Below are 15,220 nucleotides of genomic sequence, written 5' to 3' on the forward strand. Positions count from 1 at the left end.
ACATTTAATGTGATGAGAGAGACACTTAAAAAGTATAATATTTGAAATAAAAATTAATAGAAAACAAACACGTTAATTAGGAGTCGTACAATTTTTTACTTTGAAATAGCGATAGAATGTTTAAATTTTTAATTTAGATACGTAAGCAAAACTAAACAAAAAGTTGTAAGGTGAGAAGGACACCATCGCAAAATATTATTTGTTGAAATTGGTTTTTGCTAAAAGTTCATCTTTTTCAAACATATTTATTGTTATTATATTCGTTATTATTATTATTATTATTATTATACACACAATATTTTTATTATTTAAAAGGTGATTTTCAATACTACTTCATATTATTGTTTATTTGTTTTCCAATATAATTGACGTTCTCCATTTTCTTCCATATTCTAATTTAACGATTACATTATTAAAATATTGAGCATTTAGAACTTTTGAAAAGACACTAAAGTTATTAATTAATTCAAATAAAAGAATTTTTTTTGTTTGATTTAATATTTGTTAGAAAAGCGTGGTAATATTATTTTTTATTTGGAAAGAATAATTTGAAAAATGAAGTGATAAATACCTATGAAAAATCTCTACCTTAAAAATTCACTATTTCAAGAAAACAAGTTTTTACTATGATATGATTTTATAAAAATCTATTCATGGTTGTCATTCTCAAATTTAAATCTAAGTTGAGTATTGATGGTGAAAATGAACCAACGATGAATTTGTAATTTTGGAGAAAACAATGTTATTGTCCTCCTCTCCAATTCAACGAATCGACACATGCATTCATAAAACAACTTGAACCAATTAACCTAATGGGTTGGTCCTTGGTGATTTAGTAGAGGAAGGTGATATTAATTAGTTGCCTTTGAAAATAATGTGATTGACATAATGTGAAAAGTGTTAAAAGGCAATCTTTTTAACTTTATTTATTTATTTGTTTAACCTTTTAGATTTGAACTTTCAATCCAATAAAATGGGATATCATCCACCACCAAAAATAGTCAAATTCTAAATCAAAACCATCAATGTGAAAAAGTTGAGATTTTCAATTGTATGGAAACAGCTTTGGCCTCTCCTTTGACAATAAATGGACTACCTCTACAAATTTTTCCTTTTCCTTTTAGCCTTTTCCCACCATTCCTTTCTAAACCTCTTTTTATGTTTTTCTTGGCTTCTTTCTAAAAGAAAAAGAAAGAGAGATGGCAGGAGAATTTCAAGATTTAGTTAGCATTGTTCTAACCAATATAAAATCAATTCACTTTGAGCACAACAACATAAATTCATGGAAGATGGCATTCAAACCTAACACTAAAGACGTTAGTACACTCCGTACATTATATTAATTACAAGTTAGATTGTGAGCAATTAAATTTTGGTTCAGTGGACAAAAGAGAAGCCTCAATTTCTCTAGTGGATGAAAAGCTTAAATGTTTTTAACAAAATTTCGAACTTTATGCTATTGTTGAAGTAGTCTCAAACTTTAAGTAAATTATAGAAAATCATCAAATCTTTTTCTAACCCATAAAGGATAAAATTTCTACTTGTAATGATTATGTCTAGAAGAGCGGTAGTCTTAGCAAGCTCAACAATACCAATAAAGTTAACCTTAGGAGCTTTTTCTTTTATACATTGAAATCATAACTTTGCTATTAGAATTATGCACAATGACTCCAAAAAGCCCACCAATCTCTCTCAGGTAATCAAAACATCGTAGTTAATCTTAGGCTTCCAGTAGGTATAATATTTAAACAAGTATGAACATTACAAAAACATTTATCTTAGTTTTCAAATTTTAATTAGCTTGGTTTTTTAAAACATACGTAAAAAATGATAACCGACTTTATAGAGGTGAAGTGAAAGGAGTGTTCGTAAACTTAATTTTCAAAAACTATAAATTGAAAACTAAATGATTATCAAACGGTGGAAAAATAAAGTTTTCTTCCCTTATAAAAAATTTAAAATTTATGTCCTTTTTTTTCGTGCAACCATATATATCTCGTAAATTTCCAAATCTTTAAACTAAAGCAACCAAATTCATAATCCTCGATCTATCTCTAAACTAAAGCAAACCAAATTCATAATTAATCCTCAATCATTTAATTCAAGCGCACATCAATTCCATTTATGAAACATAGATAATGATAAAATATGAACCAAATTGGGAAACAAAGCAATATAATAATATATTACGACCTATTTGAAGTACAACATCTCTTGTGTTCGGGAAGATACATATGTTAGTTAAGAAGATATTGAACCTAAGATCTCATATCCACATGTATCTACAAGTTTCGATTGGTCTAAACTCATGTTAGTGATAGAGATAAAAAATTAATTTACATAGTTCTCTTTCTGTAAAAACTACCTAAATTTATTTTGTAACTAACAAGAAGGGGTAATACATTTAAGATAATACCAAATAAATTTTAGGAGTAAATTAGAATCAATATAAAATATTAAAAAACAATTTCTTATCAATGAAAGTACTTATTCAAATACATATGGATAATATTAAAAATGAGTAGAAAATACTTGTAGTTGAAAAGATGTGACCCCCTGTACAATCTAGCAGACAAATGGATATACAAATAGAAAAGTATATATAATAATATGTAGACAATACTCAATAAGTTCAATTTCTAAGCCAACATGATGGCTAATAATCAAATTTTGTTTAAGATAAGTATGTATAAAAGTGGTGATCTGATCATCTTAGCTAATTGGAATATATCAAAAATCACATAATCTTTGGGTGGGACAGAAGTGGCCGTTTTCTTGCTTATCAATAATCTTCGCTTTTCTAATTATCCTCTCACTAATTAACATACATTAACATTAACTTTTGGTTAATAAAAACGTTAGCATCAATTTATATTTCTTAATTTAATGTACTACTTATAGTTTTCATATTTAAATATTTGGATAATTTCAATATCTTTTTTTGTTAGTTCAACAATAATTATTGTAGAAAGATATAGGATCAAACTAATTCCAAACTAAAGGTTACGCTCAAAAACATCTACTTTTCTCTCTACTCTTACTGTAATTAGTTAAAAAGAACTTCTAGGAATATTGGAAAAAATTGAGTTGATGCAAAGCAGAATGTATAAGTGATAAAAAGTATAGTTTAGATCACTATTACTTTATTCTGTGTCCAGCCAAGTATTGTTAGGTTAAGGTAATATATTCTTAAAAATCTATATGTTTTTTTCTAGTTCATATAGTCTTGAATACGAGTATATAAAGCATAATGGGGAGAGAAAAATAACATTGAGGAAGATTTCATACAATATTTATAATTCTTTATAAATGTTCCTCAGTTTTTATATATATTGTAGTATTAAATATGTATATATTTTCCTCACTAAGTTTCCCAACTGCAACATTCATTTCGGCACGAATAATACGTCCATAGCTCCATTCGTATGAACACACACGCCCATACTCATCTTTAATTATATTATTCTCCATTTCTTTGAATTGAAAGAAAGAAAAAAAAATCAGTAGATAAGATGTCACATCTAAAAAGAAACAAAACCAAGAACACACACATACAGTACACGTATCAATATATTATCTTAATTAGAATTTAGAAGTAGAATACATAAACAAATAAATAAGGAAATGTGTTAAAAGGATAGAATTTAATTATTATTAAAACATAAAAATCCGAGTTTCTTCTACATTACAAAAACCAAGTCTAAAGGCTAAAAAAAACCCTAGCTAGCAAGAGAAAAAGAAAACAGCCTGCAAAAAAATCCCATTTTTAACCGAGGTTAAAAAAGAATATAGAAGAAAAAGGTGAGGCAAAGAAAAGTCAAAACCTCTACAAAAAAAAAAAAATTAAAAATAAAAAATCTTTTTACCCGCTCTGAAATGGGTTGTTTTTCTTTATTACATTATAATTTACAGGCTTTTCTTAATTTTCTTGAAAAAAGATGAATAAAATGTTACTTACTTATTTTTTTTTTTGACAAAGAAAAAAAAGGTGCTTGCTGTATTCTTTGGTAAAGTTTTAGTTGAAGTCCAGCAAAGCCTGTCTCAGATTCTTTACAACATCTTCCACTGTCATATGAAAACCAACATCCATCTGCCATTATTAAACAAATATACAACATTGTTATTATTCCCTCCTCACAAACGTAATCAGATAAATGATCAACTAAATACAACATTATTAACCATAATTCAGCAACCATTATCAAATTAGTATTAGATATGTAAATATGTGATTACATTTCAAAACCAGCAATTAGCTGCTACCAATAATTTTGTTTAACAAAAACGTACATTTGAACTTGTTGAAGTCTAGCCTAGCTGATACCACAACGGATATACACACATGAGACTTCGTATCAAAATTGATTATAAGGAGATGACTAACTCACGTGTATTGTTCCCTCTCTAAGATCGTGGCTCTTTGGTTCACTACTTTTTATTAGATTTTTTTTCTTAATTTGGTTACATGGTTGGACGTCTCGGTATTTGATACCATGTTAGATAAACACAAAGTTGCATCTTAAAGAGCAAAGTAGGAAGAAAACTTACTGTTGTATCTTATATAGTTTATGATCAAATCTTTTCACCGTTTGGATGTAGGGTTGTCGATGGATAGATTACGGTAAATTTAATCATATTAATATTTAACACTAATAACATCAAAATCAAATAAAATTTTATCTAAGTCTATGAGAAACTTAAAATTTAGTCCTTTTGTTTTATATCATCTCATAAATAGTTCATATAAATAGTTTCGAACTAAATTCAACTTTCTCTAGAACTTAGAGACCGGACCAAAGTAAGCAATAATTAACCAAATAAAGAGAGCTTTAAAATGGATAATTATACCTGAGCAACAATGGTAATATCGAGGTTGGAGTGGGAAAATGGCAAAGCACAAGTGTTGAGGATTGTGAGATTATTGAGGCTCTGGATTTTGTTGAGCAAATAAGAGAGACAGCCTTTGCGTTTGTGGCAGTGAATTCTGATCAGAACATCTTTGTTTAAGAATCTTGCTTCTATCTCAGGTGTACTTCTTAGTCTGCCGGAAAAACTGTTCTCGTCCGATGATGACGTGTCATCGTCGGATGAGGAAGGCTGCAGGGTGGTTCTCTTCACACACACCACTGGTACTTGTGGCTCCGACGTTTTGGAAGTAGTTTGTTCCTCCACCCCTTTCAAACGCTCTTGAAGCTCTTTTACATGTCTTATGGCTCCTCCCAATATTGAAGCTTTGTCTACCTGCCAACACACAAATCAAATAAATTCTAGGTCTTCTTTGATGACCATTTTATCTTTAATTAGTTTTATGCTTTTCAAATTTATATGCATATTTTCTTCTAAATTTTAACCTTTTTTATATGAAAATAAATAAATAAATTCTTAAGTCAGATTACTAAAAAAAACCCTAAAAAATCTCATTTAGGTTACACATTCTTAGCATTTTTACCATACCCCAGACCAAATTTAATATATTGCTAAAAAAGATACAAAAAGAGTTTATGAACAATTTAAAGAAATAGAAGAAACATAATAGAGCATTTTCTTAAACCAGAAAGCCGTAAGAGTATTGATCTAAACCATTTCATTTCAAAAAAATTTCTAATAAATTCTTAAACTTGGTAGTATAATATACATTTCAAAATAAGAAATCTGTGAGATATAGCAGGTATCTACCACACAATTTCACAGTTTTTCAGAGTCAATTTTTAAGAAAAAAAGAAGAAACAATTTCTAAACCCTTTAAACTTTTCTTTCTAATTTGACCATAATTACATTGAAAATTAAATTACACAAACTTATATAAAAAGTTAGAATGAAAAATAAGAAATATATAAGCTAAAGTGTAGTTAGTACACAATACCTTGCTAAGACCAGGGATTAGAGCTGAAAGAGCAATGAATCTTTGGCTAAGCTTCTCCCTACGCTTTCTCTCAGCTATCACATGTTCTCTACCGTTCATTGCATTTCTATTCATTGAACAACTTCTCTTCCCATTATTAGAATTCCAATTATTTACTGATTCATGATTCCAATTGTTCTCAAAGCTAATTATTCGGGAAGAAGACGATAATGACGAATCACGGCCCTTATAATTATTCCCAACAAATGTCGTCTTACATTTATTTATCCCCCCGGCCCCCGCCTGCTCCTCCTCCTCCTCCTCCTTCTCCACCTTCACCTGCTTCGCAGGCTTTTCCTCCACCGCATATGGCGGAACCGGCAACTCATACAAGTCATCAAATTGCAACGCATCTAACGAAAACTCAAATGGGTCTATCTTAAATTCATCCATAAACGGCGAAGCATCTTCAATTTCCTAAAAAATAAAAATAAAAATAAAAATAAAAAAGTAAATTTATAGGAAATTACAATTAATGAATGAAAAATCAGTAATTAAAAAGTACCCAATCAGAAATCCATTTCACTGATGAGATCTCCATTTAGAAGTGAAATCGGGTGGTTGAAATTTATAGATTGAGAAAAGAAAGTTTAAATTAGAAAAAGGAATTGGATTATTATTATTATTGTTGTTGTTGTTGGATTTGTGAGAAAGAGGGAAAAGGTGAAAGGGTTTTATAGAAATAAGAACACGGTTTTGTGGGAATAATGTGGCACGTGTGAAAGAGTGTGGTAGAGTCAGCATTCGGGTTCGTATTTGGTCAACGGATCTCCGAATTCTCTCACGTTTTGCCTCTTTTCTTAAAACAAATCTTATTTTATTTTTTTACAAATTTTCCATTATATTTCTTTCTTCAGGTCCTCTTTTGCAATCCAACTCCTTTAACTTTTTCTAATTTCTAGTATAACACTCCGCCTACCACATCCAAATTAAATCAGACGTAGACTCCTCAAATTTTCAAATTTAAAACCCCTTTATACCGTTGGTTTTGAAACTATTTTGGTAAGAGATGAGATTTTTGGCTTTATTTAAGAGACCCATTCTTCCCTAGAAGACAATCAAAATTAATGCACATTTCGGTCTCATCATACTTGACTGACCACATGAGATGTAGCCGGTAACCGGTCATAATAATGATTGGGCTTCTCTATTTCACCTAATTTGATTTATAAATTAAAAATTATCATTTATGTCACCTCTCTCTTTCTTCCTCCTTGTTCCACCTTGTTCGTCCAATAGAGTCAACCACGAATCTCATAAGCATAAGCATGGTTGGTTAAGTTAAAGGCATGACTTTGATATCACTTAATTATTAGGATAACAATCCTCTCAAATATATTCGCAATGCTATGATATTGTCCACTTTGGATATACATTTTCATGATTTTGCTTTTGGTATCATCCCAAAAAGACTCATGTCAATGAAAATAGTTGTCATCACTTATATACCAAAGATCATCTTCTTATCTAATCGATGTAAGACTTTGATCGAATTCACACATATCAATACTTTTTAAAGATTGTACGTACGAGTAGTTCTATAGCTCTTAATATTTCCGATTTCACATAATGGTCTGAATTATGGGTTTTATTGGACTTTTCCCAAACCTTTGATTTTTATATTTTCAAGTTTGTAGGTAATATGTATTTAAATTTAAAAAGAAAATTTTTTTTTCCTCTAACATAGAAACTAAGGTTGTAGGTTACATAATTAACCCAAGAATATATATTATAATAATTAAATGTGAATATACTTGAAATGGATGGAAACAATAATAAAGTTCCAAAAATATATTTGGAAATATCCTACGCCTTTGCTTTTGCTTAGTTTATGTCATCCATACGTGGAGGCAACCTCCCGTTAATTAAGTGGGATAAGCGGCACGTGGGAATTAGGAACTTGACACGAAGGAGCCGTAGACTGCAGAGTTGAGAGTCCCTTACCCTTAATTAGGGCATATGGTCCTACAAGATTAAGGGAATGCGGGTCCCATTCATGTTCTTCGAAATTCTCCCATCCCCTAAAATTAATTGACCTGCCTCCATTTTCAAAATATCACCCAATTACATCACCCCACGTAACCCCCCACCCCCACTTAATTAATTGCATTATCGTTTCTCTAAGATAAAAGTAGAGCTAAATGTAATTATGTTCCTTTTTCATTTCCAAAATCAAAAAGTTCCATCTCCTCTCATTATACGTATTTTTCCTTCAACACAATAATTATTAGGTTTGTAGGACTAATTAAGTACGATCCTACAATCATTGTACAAATTATAACAAGATGATTATGAATTAGTTTACAACATTTATGAAGATGAGACATCAACCACCGGCCACTTCAAAGATGGAAGAAGAAGGTATATCAAATTATGATTAAGCTAAATTCAACTTGAAAATTTTAATAATCATTATTGGTAGTCTATGTTAACAAAAATTAAAAGATCATGAAAAAAGGTAGAGAATGTAATTCAACCGGTATAAGTCATTTAAATTGTTAGATATTATATTAAGTTTACGATGCATAAGTTTAAACCCACGTGGACCACGTTAAATCGATGTGAAGATGAATCGTCGTGAATATAAAATATTTTGAACATATTTATTGTTTTGTTGATGTCATTTCTTCCACGCATATGAAAGTTGAAAATCCATTAAATAAAATTATTTAATAAAAGGGGACGGGAAGAAAAAGATAAAATAAATAACTTTTTAGTTAATATTTTAACAGTTTCAATGTACTCGAAAACAAAGTAATGTTATAATATTCTTCTTTAAAAAAAAAAAAAAGGAAAGAAAGTATTATTATAATATTACAAAGAACCAATTATTTGAAGGGGTTTTAATCGTTTTGAAAAAGGAATTTGATAATATATCCACCAGCGGACCCCATTATATATCAAAATCAAAATTAAAGTTGAGATGATAAAAATAAAATAAAAATTTATTTAATCCACATAAACTCTCTAATAAACAGAGAATCATTTAATGGTCAAGAAAAAGGTTGAAGATGAAGTAATTGATGAATTGAATTGAAGGGTATAGTTAGATATACATGTACGTCGTCAGGATTTCCCATGATTTGCCAGTGAGAAAGCAATAAAAAAAAAGGAGGGGGGGAACAAATCTCATTTATTATATGGTTTTTTTAAAAGAACATAAACACATGTGTGTTAATTCTTCTGTTTCCTTTTGTCCATTATTAATAATTTTGATATTGAATTTAAAAAATAAAATGTAGTGTGAGTTAACTGTAGTTGGATAATGGTTTAAAGTAAGGATGGATTAGTAAGTTGGTTTAAGGAAGGGATGTGGTTAAGTGAAAGACCGGTTGTTTTTGAACGGACCATCTGTCATCACATGCTAAAAAGGAAGGGGAGAGGTAGCAATCGGAACAAGATTTCTCCCACATGCTTAATCTAACCTTTGACATCTACTCCGGTGTTATTCGTAGAATTAAAGGATAGATAACAAACAAAAATACAAAATTTTATATATATAAAACAAATTCTTCTAGAGATTCGAGTTTAATTTTGATTTGGTCGTCGATTTCGAATTTCTACATTTTCCCTCATGAATATTTTCTTGCCCATTTTATTATATTATATACAAACTAAACACATAATTACAATTTGGTACCCAATATAGTTTTGTTTTGGTATTTATTCACATCTCTTTCACGTTTAATTTTCTTCTTTTGATATACATAAGAGATATCTCTTAATACCGTTAAGAAGTGCGTTAATAGATACTTACATTATTTTAATGTGTCAATAGTCGTATTGGAAAAAAAAAATCTAGAAACCATAGTATTTATAAGATACACGAACTACTCTTCTCGATGAGACTTTATGTTGTAATCTAATAATATATATGACTTACAAGATATAATGAGTTTTGTATCCATTTAGATGCATCTATATAAATATAAAATCTGACTCAACATCTGCGGACGAACCAGTTATAGTTCATACTTTTTGGATTTCCAAAGAGATGCTAGAAGAAAAAAAAGGGAGAACCTAAGAACGGGCTGCGAGTTAAGGGGCAATTGGCCCTCCCAATCCGAATCACACCCACGTGATAAAGAAAGATCACACATGAATTGAAGAAGGGTTCTTGGCAACTTTTTCAAATAACAAATTGTACATATTGTGTTCTTATTTGTGGTGCTGGCATGAATTGAGCCAAAATATGACATATATCCCAAGTCAGGATAAATGACAAGTATATGAGACATCCTACATGATGTTAAAAATATTCGAAGTTTGGTAACAGGTACTATTGGTATCTGTTGAGAATCACATATTGAAAAAATCAAGAGACCCCTATGCACCTAATTATAAGATAAAGTAATACTTTTCACACAACAAATTGGTTTGTGATGAAAGCTCATGTTATTTAGTATGATATCAGAGTTCATAGACCCCGAATGGTTATTTGGTCCAATAAAAAGAAATTGAGATATTCAATAAAAAATGGTAAACCCAAAAAAGGTACCACCTTAAGAAGGTGTAAAATCCCACATTCAAAAAATCAAGGGATCGACCTCATGATTCTTGTACAATAGATGAGTTACTTTTGAAATAACCAATTGATTTTGAGATAGATCCCATGTTATCTAATAATATCAAAAAATATGGTTCAAATTAAAAACCATGTGTTCAAACTCTTACGATGTTAAGTTTCTCTCAAACCAATATCACTTCCACTCGTCGGGTGTTTTATCTATTATTTTAAGTCCAAAAGTGAATAAGTCATGAGTAGTGTCGGTAAAATTTTGATACGAATAATTTCATTTTCACACATACATATATAAACAAATTTAATATTCAAAGTTATCCAAGATGGTTATGTGATCATTATATAACTATGTTAATTTTGTTTTCTTCCCGTTGTTCATTGAAGTTAGAAATCATTCTTGGTTTATGTTATATAAAGAATCAAAATCATTTCCTAAACGTGACGAAAAACAAAAGTTAGTAATATATTAATATCATTACCTAAACTTTATACATATTTCCCCCCATTAAAGAATAGGGTTTGAATATATTCTAACCTATATTTTTTCCCTTTAAAATAAAGAAAGTAAGAAAAGGTTACTTTCGTGTTTCAGCCACTTCCTACCAAATACTTTGTTTTTATACCATAAAATAGTGACACCAAATAATTGAACAAACCACTCCAAATGATCAAACCCCAAAACCAAAAGTATGCCCTTAAAACCTAAGACAAAACTGTGTGTATATATAATTCCCATATTCATAAGTGGAAATTCTTTGCTTTCACATTCCAAATTGGAATTTTAATTTGAGGAGAAATAAAATTAAACATGTAGCGTTGACAATATTGGAGAATCAAAGATCTCGTAATCTTAGTGGGACATCGTCACTCCACTGTGCCTCCGACAACCCATAACTTGTTTGTTTAAATTAAGGAATTTGTTCTTAGTTGTTGTTTTAATTATATATATGTTGCATTGGAGCTGTCAGATCTATATAATTAGTTGTATTATCTTCATAATTATTGCAACAAAAGTTAATTAATCCAATAAACAAAATCTTACATTAAATTTTTTAGATTCAAGTGCAAAAGGAGAGACCCCCAAAAAATTGGAATCAAAAGTAATCTTAAAAGAGGGGAAAAAAAAAACAAAGCTTGATTTACAGCACATGTGGTTGTTTTTCTTTTCCTAAATTTCCTTAACGTGGCCGGTCAAAGATTTGCCCCACGCAAAAATTTCTAAAGGAAACAAAAAATTAACAGAACCTTAATTAGGGATTCCACAAGGCTTTTATTATCTCTAAAATTAAGGATTAATTATGGGAGAAAATTCAACATTTGTAAGTTTACATAAATTTAAGAGAAGCTTGTCTTAGTTTCTGCACTAGTTCCTCCACTGTTATGGAGAAATCGTCATCCATCTGCAAATTATATAATTAATAAAATTAAATTAGTTCTGTGAACCTCAATATCCCCAAAATTATAAAAAAAATAAAAAATAAAAAAGTTGTATTAAGTACCTGAGCAATAATTGTTATATCAACCCTGAAATTGCCAAATGGCAAAGCACTAGAGTTGAGAACTGTTAGATTAAGTTTCTCTATTTGATTTAGTATATTTGAAAGACAGCCTGTGCATTTCTTGCAATGAATCTTCAAAAGGACGTCCTTTCCAGACACTCTTGCTTCTACGTCCGGAATTGCTCCGTCCGACGAGGAGGAGCTGTTTTCCTCCGAGGAATCGTCACTGACGACGATGGTAGAGGCATCCTCAGATTTGTTCACAAACACCACTGATTCCACTGTTGCTTTGGCTGCTTGTTCATTTGCAACCTTCAAACGTTCTTGAAGATCTTTGATGTATGTTATTGCATCCCCAAGAATGGAAGCTTTATCCATCTAGTACCCAAAGAAAATCATTGCAACCACTGAGAATTTGAATATATTAAAAAGCTCTTTTTTTTTTTTCTTTTCTAAAAAAAGGATAAAAGCAAGAAATAGAGGAACAAAAAATTAAATCTTCACACACCTAAACTTTTAGACGAACTGTACTATATGTTACTTGAAAGCACATGTACATTGTGCAATTTGAACGTCAAAATAAATTTTGCATAGTAAACTTTGATCTAATTTGAAACCTTTAACTTTTGATAATACAACCAATTGTTGAAATATTGATAATTAAACCATAATAGTATATGCTTTTAATTAATTAGTTGATTTCTGTGATTTAACAGTTACTACTAATTCAAGGAAGAGCAATGATCGGATGCGCAGTAAGCCAACTTGTGCACCCGCGGATTGTAAAATGATAAATGAAAAAATAAAAACGATTTAAATTGTTTTTTTGAAATATGTGGCATAATTATAAAGAAGAGAAATTTAATATTAAGGAACATAAATGTCACCTTCTTAAGATCTGGAATAAGGGCAGAAAGAGCAACAAATCGCTGGCTAAGCTTTTCTCTGCGCTTTCTTTCAGCTAAGACATGTTCTTGAGCAACCAAAGGGCTGCGATTATTACTATTCATAGCTGCAACAGACCTTTTGATTCCAACCCCATGGTTTTTATTTGGTGAACAATAATAATTTGGAGTTTTATTATTATTTTTGTTGTCATATGAAGGTTGAGCAACCATTGAAGACAACTCAACGTTCCCAAATGAAATGATTTGGGACGACGAAGAAGAAGTTGCCATCGAAGCAATTCTACGGCTTGAGCCGCTGGTCCTTGCCTGCTTTGCTGGTGGCGGTGCTGTCGGAGTTTGTACAGAATTATTGTCCAGATCTACGTGGGATGTGTAGCTTTCGTCGGAGAATGTCTGGAAACTACTCAACTCCTCTAGTGTGCACTCAAAAGGGTTCATTTCCAAATCATTCATGAATGAAGATTCCAGTTCCTAATTGTAATTTACCATAAACCCAACAAGAAAAATCAGATTTTTTCCCCATAATTAATTTGTGCAAAAAAAAAAAAAAAAGGAAAAAACTTTTGTTTCCTTTTACCATTTCAGATAGCCAATTTGCAGATGAGATTTCCATGGGGGAAATTTGATGAACTTTGGTCTAGTTTATCACAATCTATGAGCTGCATAAATCAATTAACAAAAAAATAAAGTCAGTGGAGACTAATTTTAATGAATAAAAGAGACAAAGAAATTAGAAAGTTGAAAACTGTATATGTGAAGAAACAGAATTTGGAGTTTGTGAAGAAAGAAGAGCGAGAGAGTTGAACATTAAGGTGACCTTGAACTTGACGAAGGGTTTGCCAAATAGCGATGGAAGAATGAAATGAAGTGAGAAGAAAATTGGGAAGATTTATAGATGCTATAAACCGTACACGCTTTTATTATTATATATATTTGATTTCGCACATGTGAATAGCTCCCTCCTGCCTTTTTGGCTTCCTTTGTATCTATCTATTACTATCACACGGCCTTCCATCTTTAGACTTTTTGCTTCAACTTTCAACTTCCAATAATGCATCCCCATATGTATGACATTTCAAAAATTATTGTCACCATAATAATAATAAGTTTATATTCATGTGTCAATGTTGTTTACTACTATGATGATTATGAAATATTGATGATTATCATACTATAATCTTTTATATTTCCTAGTTGAAAGAATGAAAGGAAAAACAGATGATATGAGAAAGGAAGGTGGGGGATGATCCAGGCTCGGAGCTTCCTAGGTCTAAGTGTAAAAGGGAAAAACCCCAGGAAGACGGGGTGGTACGAGTACGAACTACTTGGTCAAACAATGGTGTGGATTTTAATCAGCCAATCACAAATCATTTCGCTCATATCATTGACCGTCGGTTACATTATTACATCACCCCCCATGTGTAATGTAGTTTATGTTAACCCCGCGTAGCAGTACCTAGCTCTAATCTGAATGCACCACCCAATTTTTGTACGAATACTCACATTATTATTGTTAATTAACAAACCACCCTTCCCAATCTCAAATCTAATTCAATTCTCTTCTTTGTATACTTATTTAAAACTGTAAAATCTTGTTAAAATTTAACATCCCTATTATGATCTTGATTAACCCAAACCATACGGATAATATTAACCATGTTAAAATCAAATTTTTTTCTCTAAAAGCATAACACGTAATTTTTTTAGTACAATTGAATTGATCATTTTTGCTTTTCAATTGGATTGGAGTTTTTCTTTACGGATTTAAATGTATTAGTAAAATATCATTCCCGTAGTTAATTCATCTCTTCTTTTTCTCCTTTAATTATTATTTTTCTCTCATTCGCAAAGACTTTAAAATATAATCTCAATTAAATATACATTAGCCTTCTTTTAGGAACTGTATCTTCAAATTTACACATTGATGATTCAACTATATCTTTCGATTAACTAAATTTAAATACAAAATCAATTAAATATATGATTGTAGCACGGAGACTTATCATATATATATATATCTTAATGTTTCCTACTTCTCTCTGTTTTTTTTTTATAAAAAAGACGCAATAACAAAAATCGATCTAACTAATTAAACGATTAATAATAGCAATTAGACATTTTATAATTGATCATCAACTAAATCAATCAAATTATTAAATGGAAAATTTGATTCAACTAATTATTTAAATGGAAAATTTGATTATATTAATATGATCAGAAGATAACAAATCTAATGTTTATAAGATTTTTCGCCGCTACGATTGGAACCAAGGAATTAAAAAAAAAAAAAAAAAAAAAAGCCCTAAACATGAAAAGCACAACCCTTATGATGGAGCTGTGTTTCCAAATTAAGAAAGTTCCTAAGTGGTAACGGGATGGCCTTTATTTT

General features: G+C 30.3%; 2 protein-coding genes across 2 annotated transcripts; both read right to left on the reverse strand.

The window, feature by feature from the left end:
* Positions 1-3,636: 3,636 nt before the first annotated feature.
* Positions 3,637-6,537, reverse strand: LOC103484895 (transcription factor bHLH18-like). The gene is made up of 4 exons (XM_051088805.1): positions 6,408-6,537; positions 5,864-6,319; positions 4,849-5,241; positions 3,637-4,090 (listed from the first exon to the last, which is right to left on the reverse strand). Exons 1-4 carry the CDS (start codon positions 6,441-6,443, stop codon positions 4,016-4,018), a joined length of 960 nt encoding a protein of 319 aa, XP_050944762.1. The 5' UTR covers positions 6,444-6,537; the 3' UTR covers positions 3,637-4,015.
* Positions 6,538-11,442: 4,905 nt separating this feature from the next.
* LOC103484896 (transcription factor bHLH18-like) lies at positions 11,443-13,673 on the reverse strand. Its single transcript, XM_008442245.2, has 5 exons — positions 13,649-13,673; positions 13,409-13,490; positions 12,811-13,302; positions 11,924-12,301; positions 11,443-11,824 (listed from the first exon to the last, which is right to left on the reverse strand). Exons 2-5 carry the CDS (start codon positions 13,442-13,444, stop codon positions 11,750-11,752), a joined length of 981 nt encoding a protein of 326 aa, XP_008440467.2. The 5' UTR covers positions 13,445-13,490; positions 13,649-13,673; the 3' UTR covers positions 11,443-11,749.
* Positions 13,674-15,220: the final 1,547 nt, after the last annotated feature.

Source organism: Cucumis melo, chromosome 8 (assembly GCF_025177605.1).
Source record: "Cucumis melo cultivar AY chromosome 8, USDA_Cmelo_AY_1.0, whole genome shotgun sequence".
In the NCBI taxonomy this organism is placed as follows: domain Eukaryota; kingdom Viridiplantae; phylum Streptophyta; class Magnoliopsida; order Cucurbitales; family Cucurbitaceae; genus Cucumis; species Cucumis melo.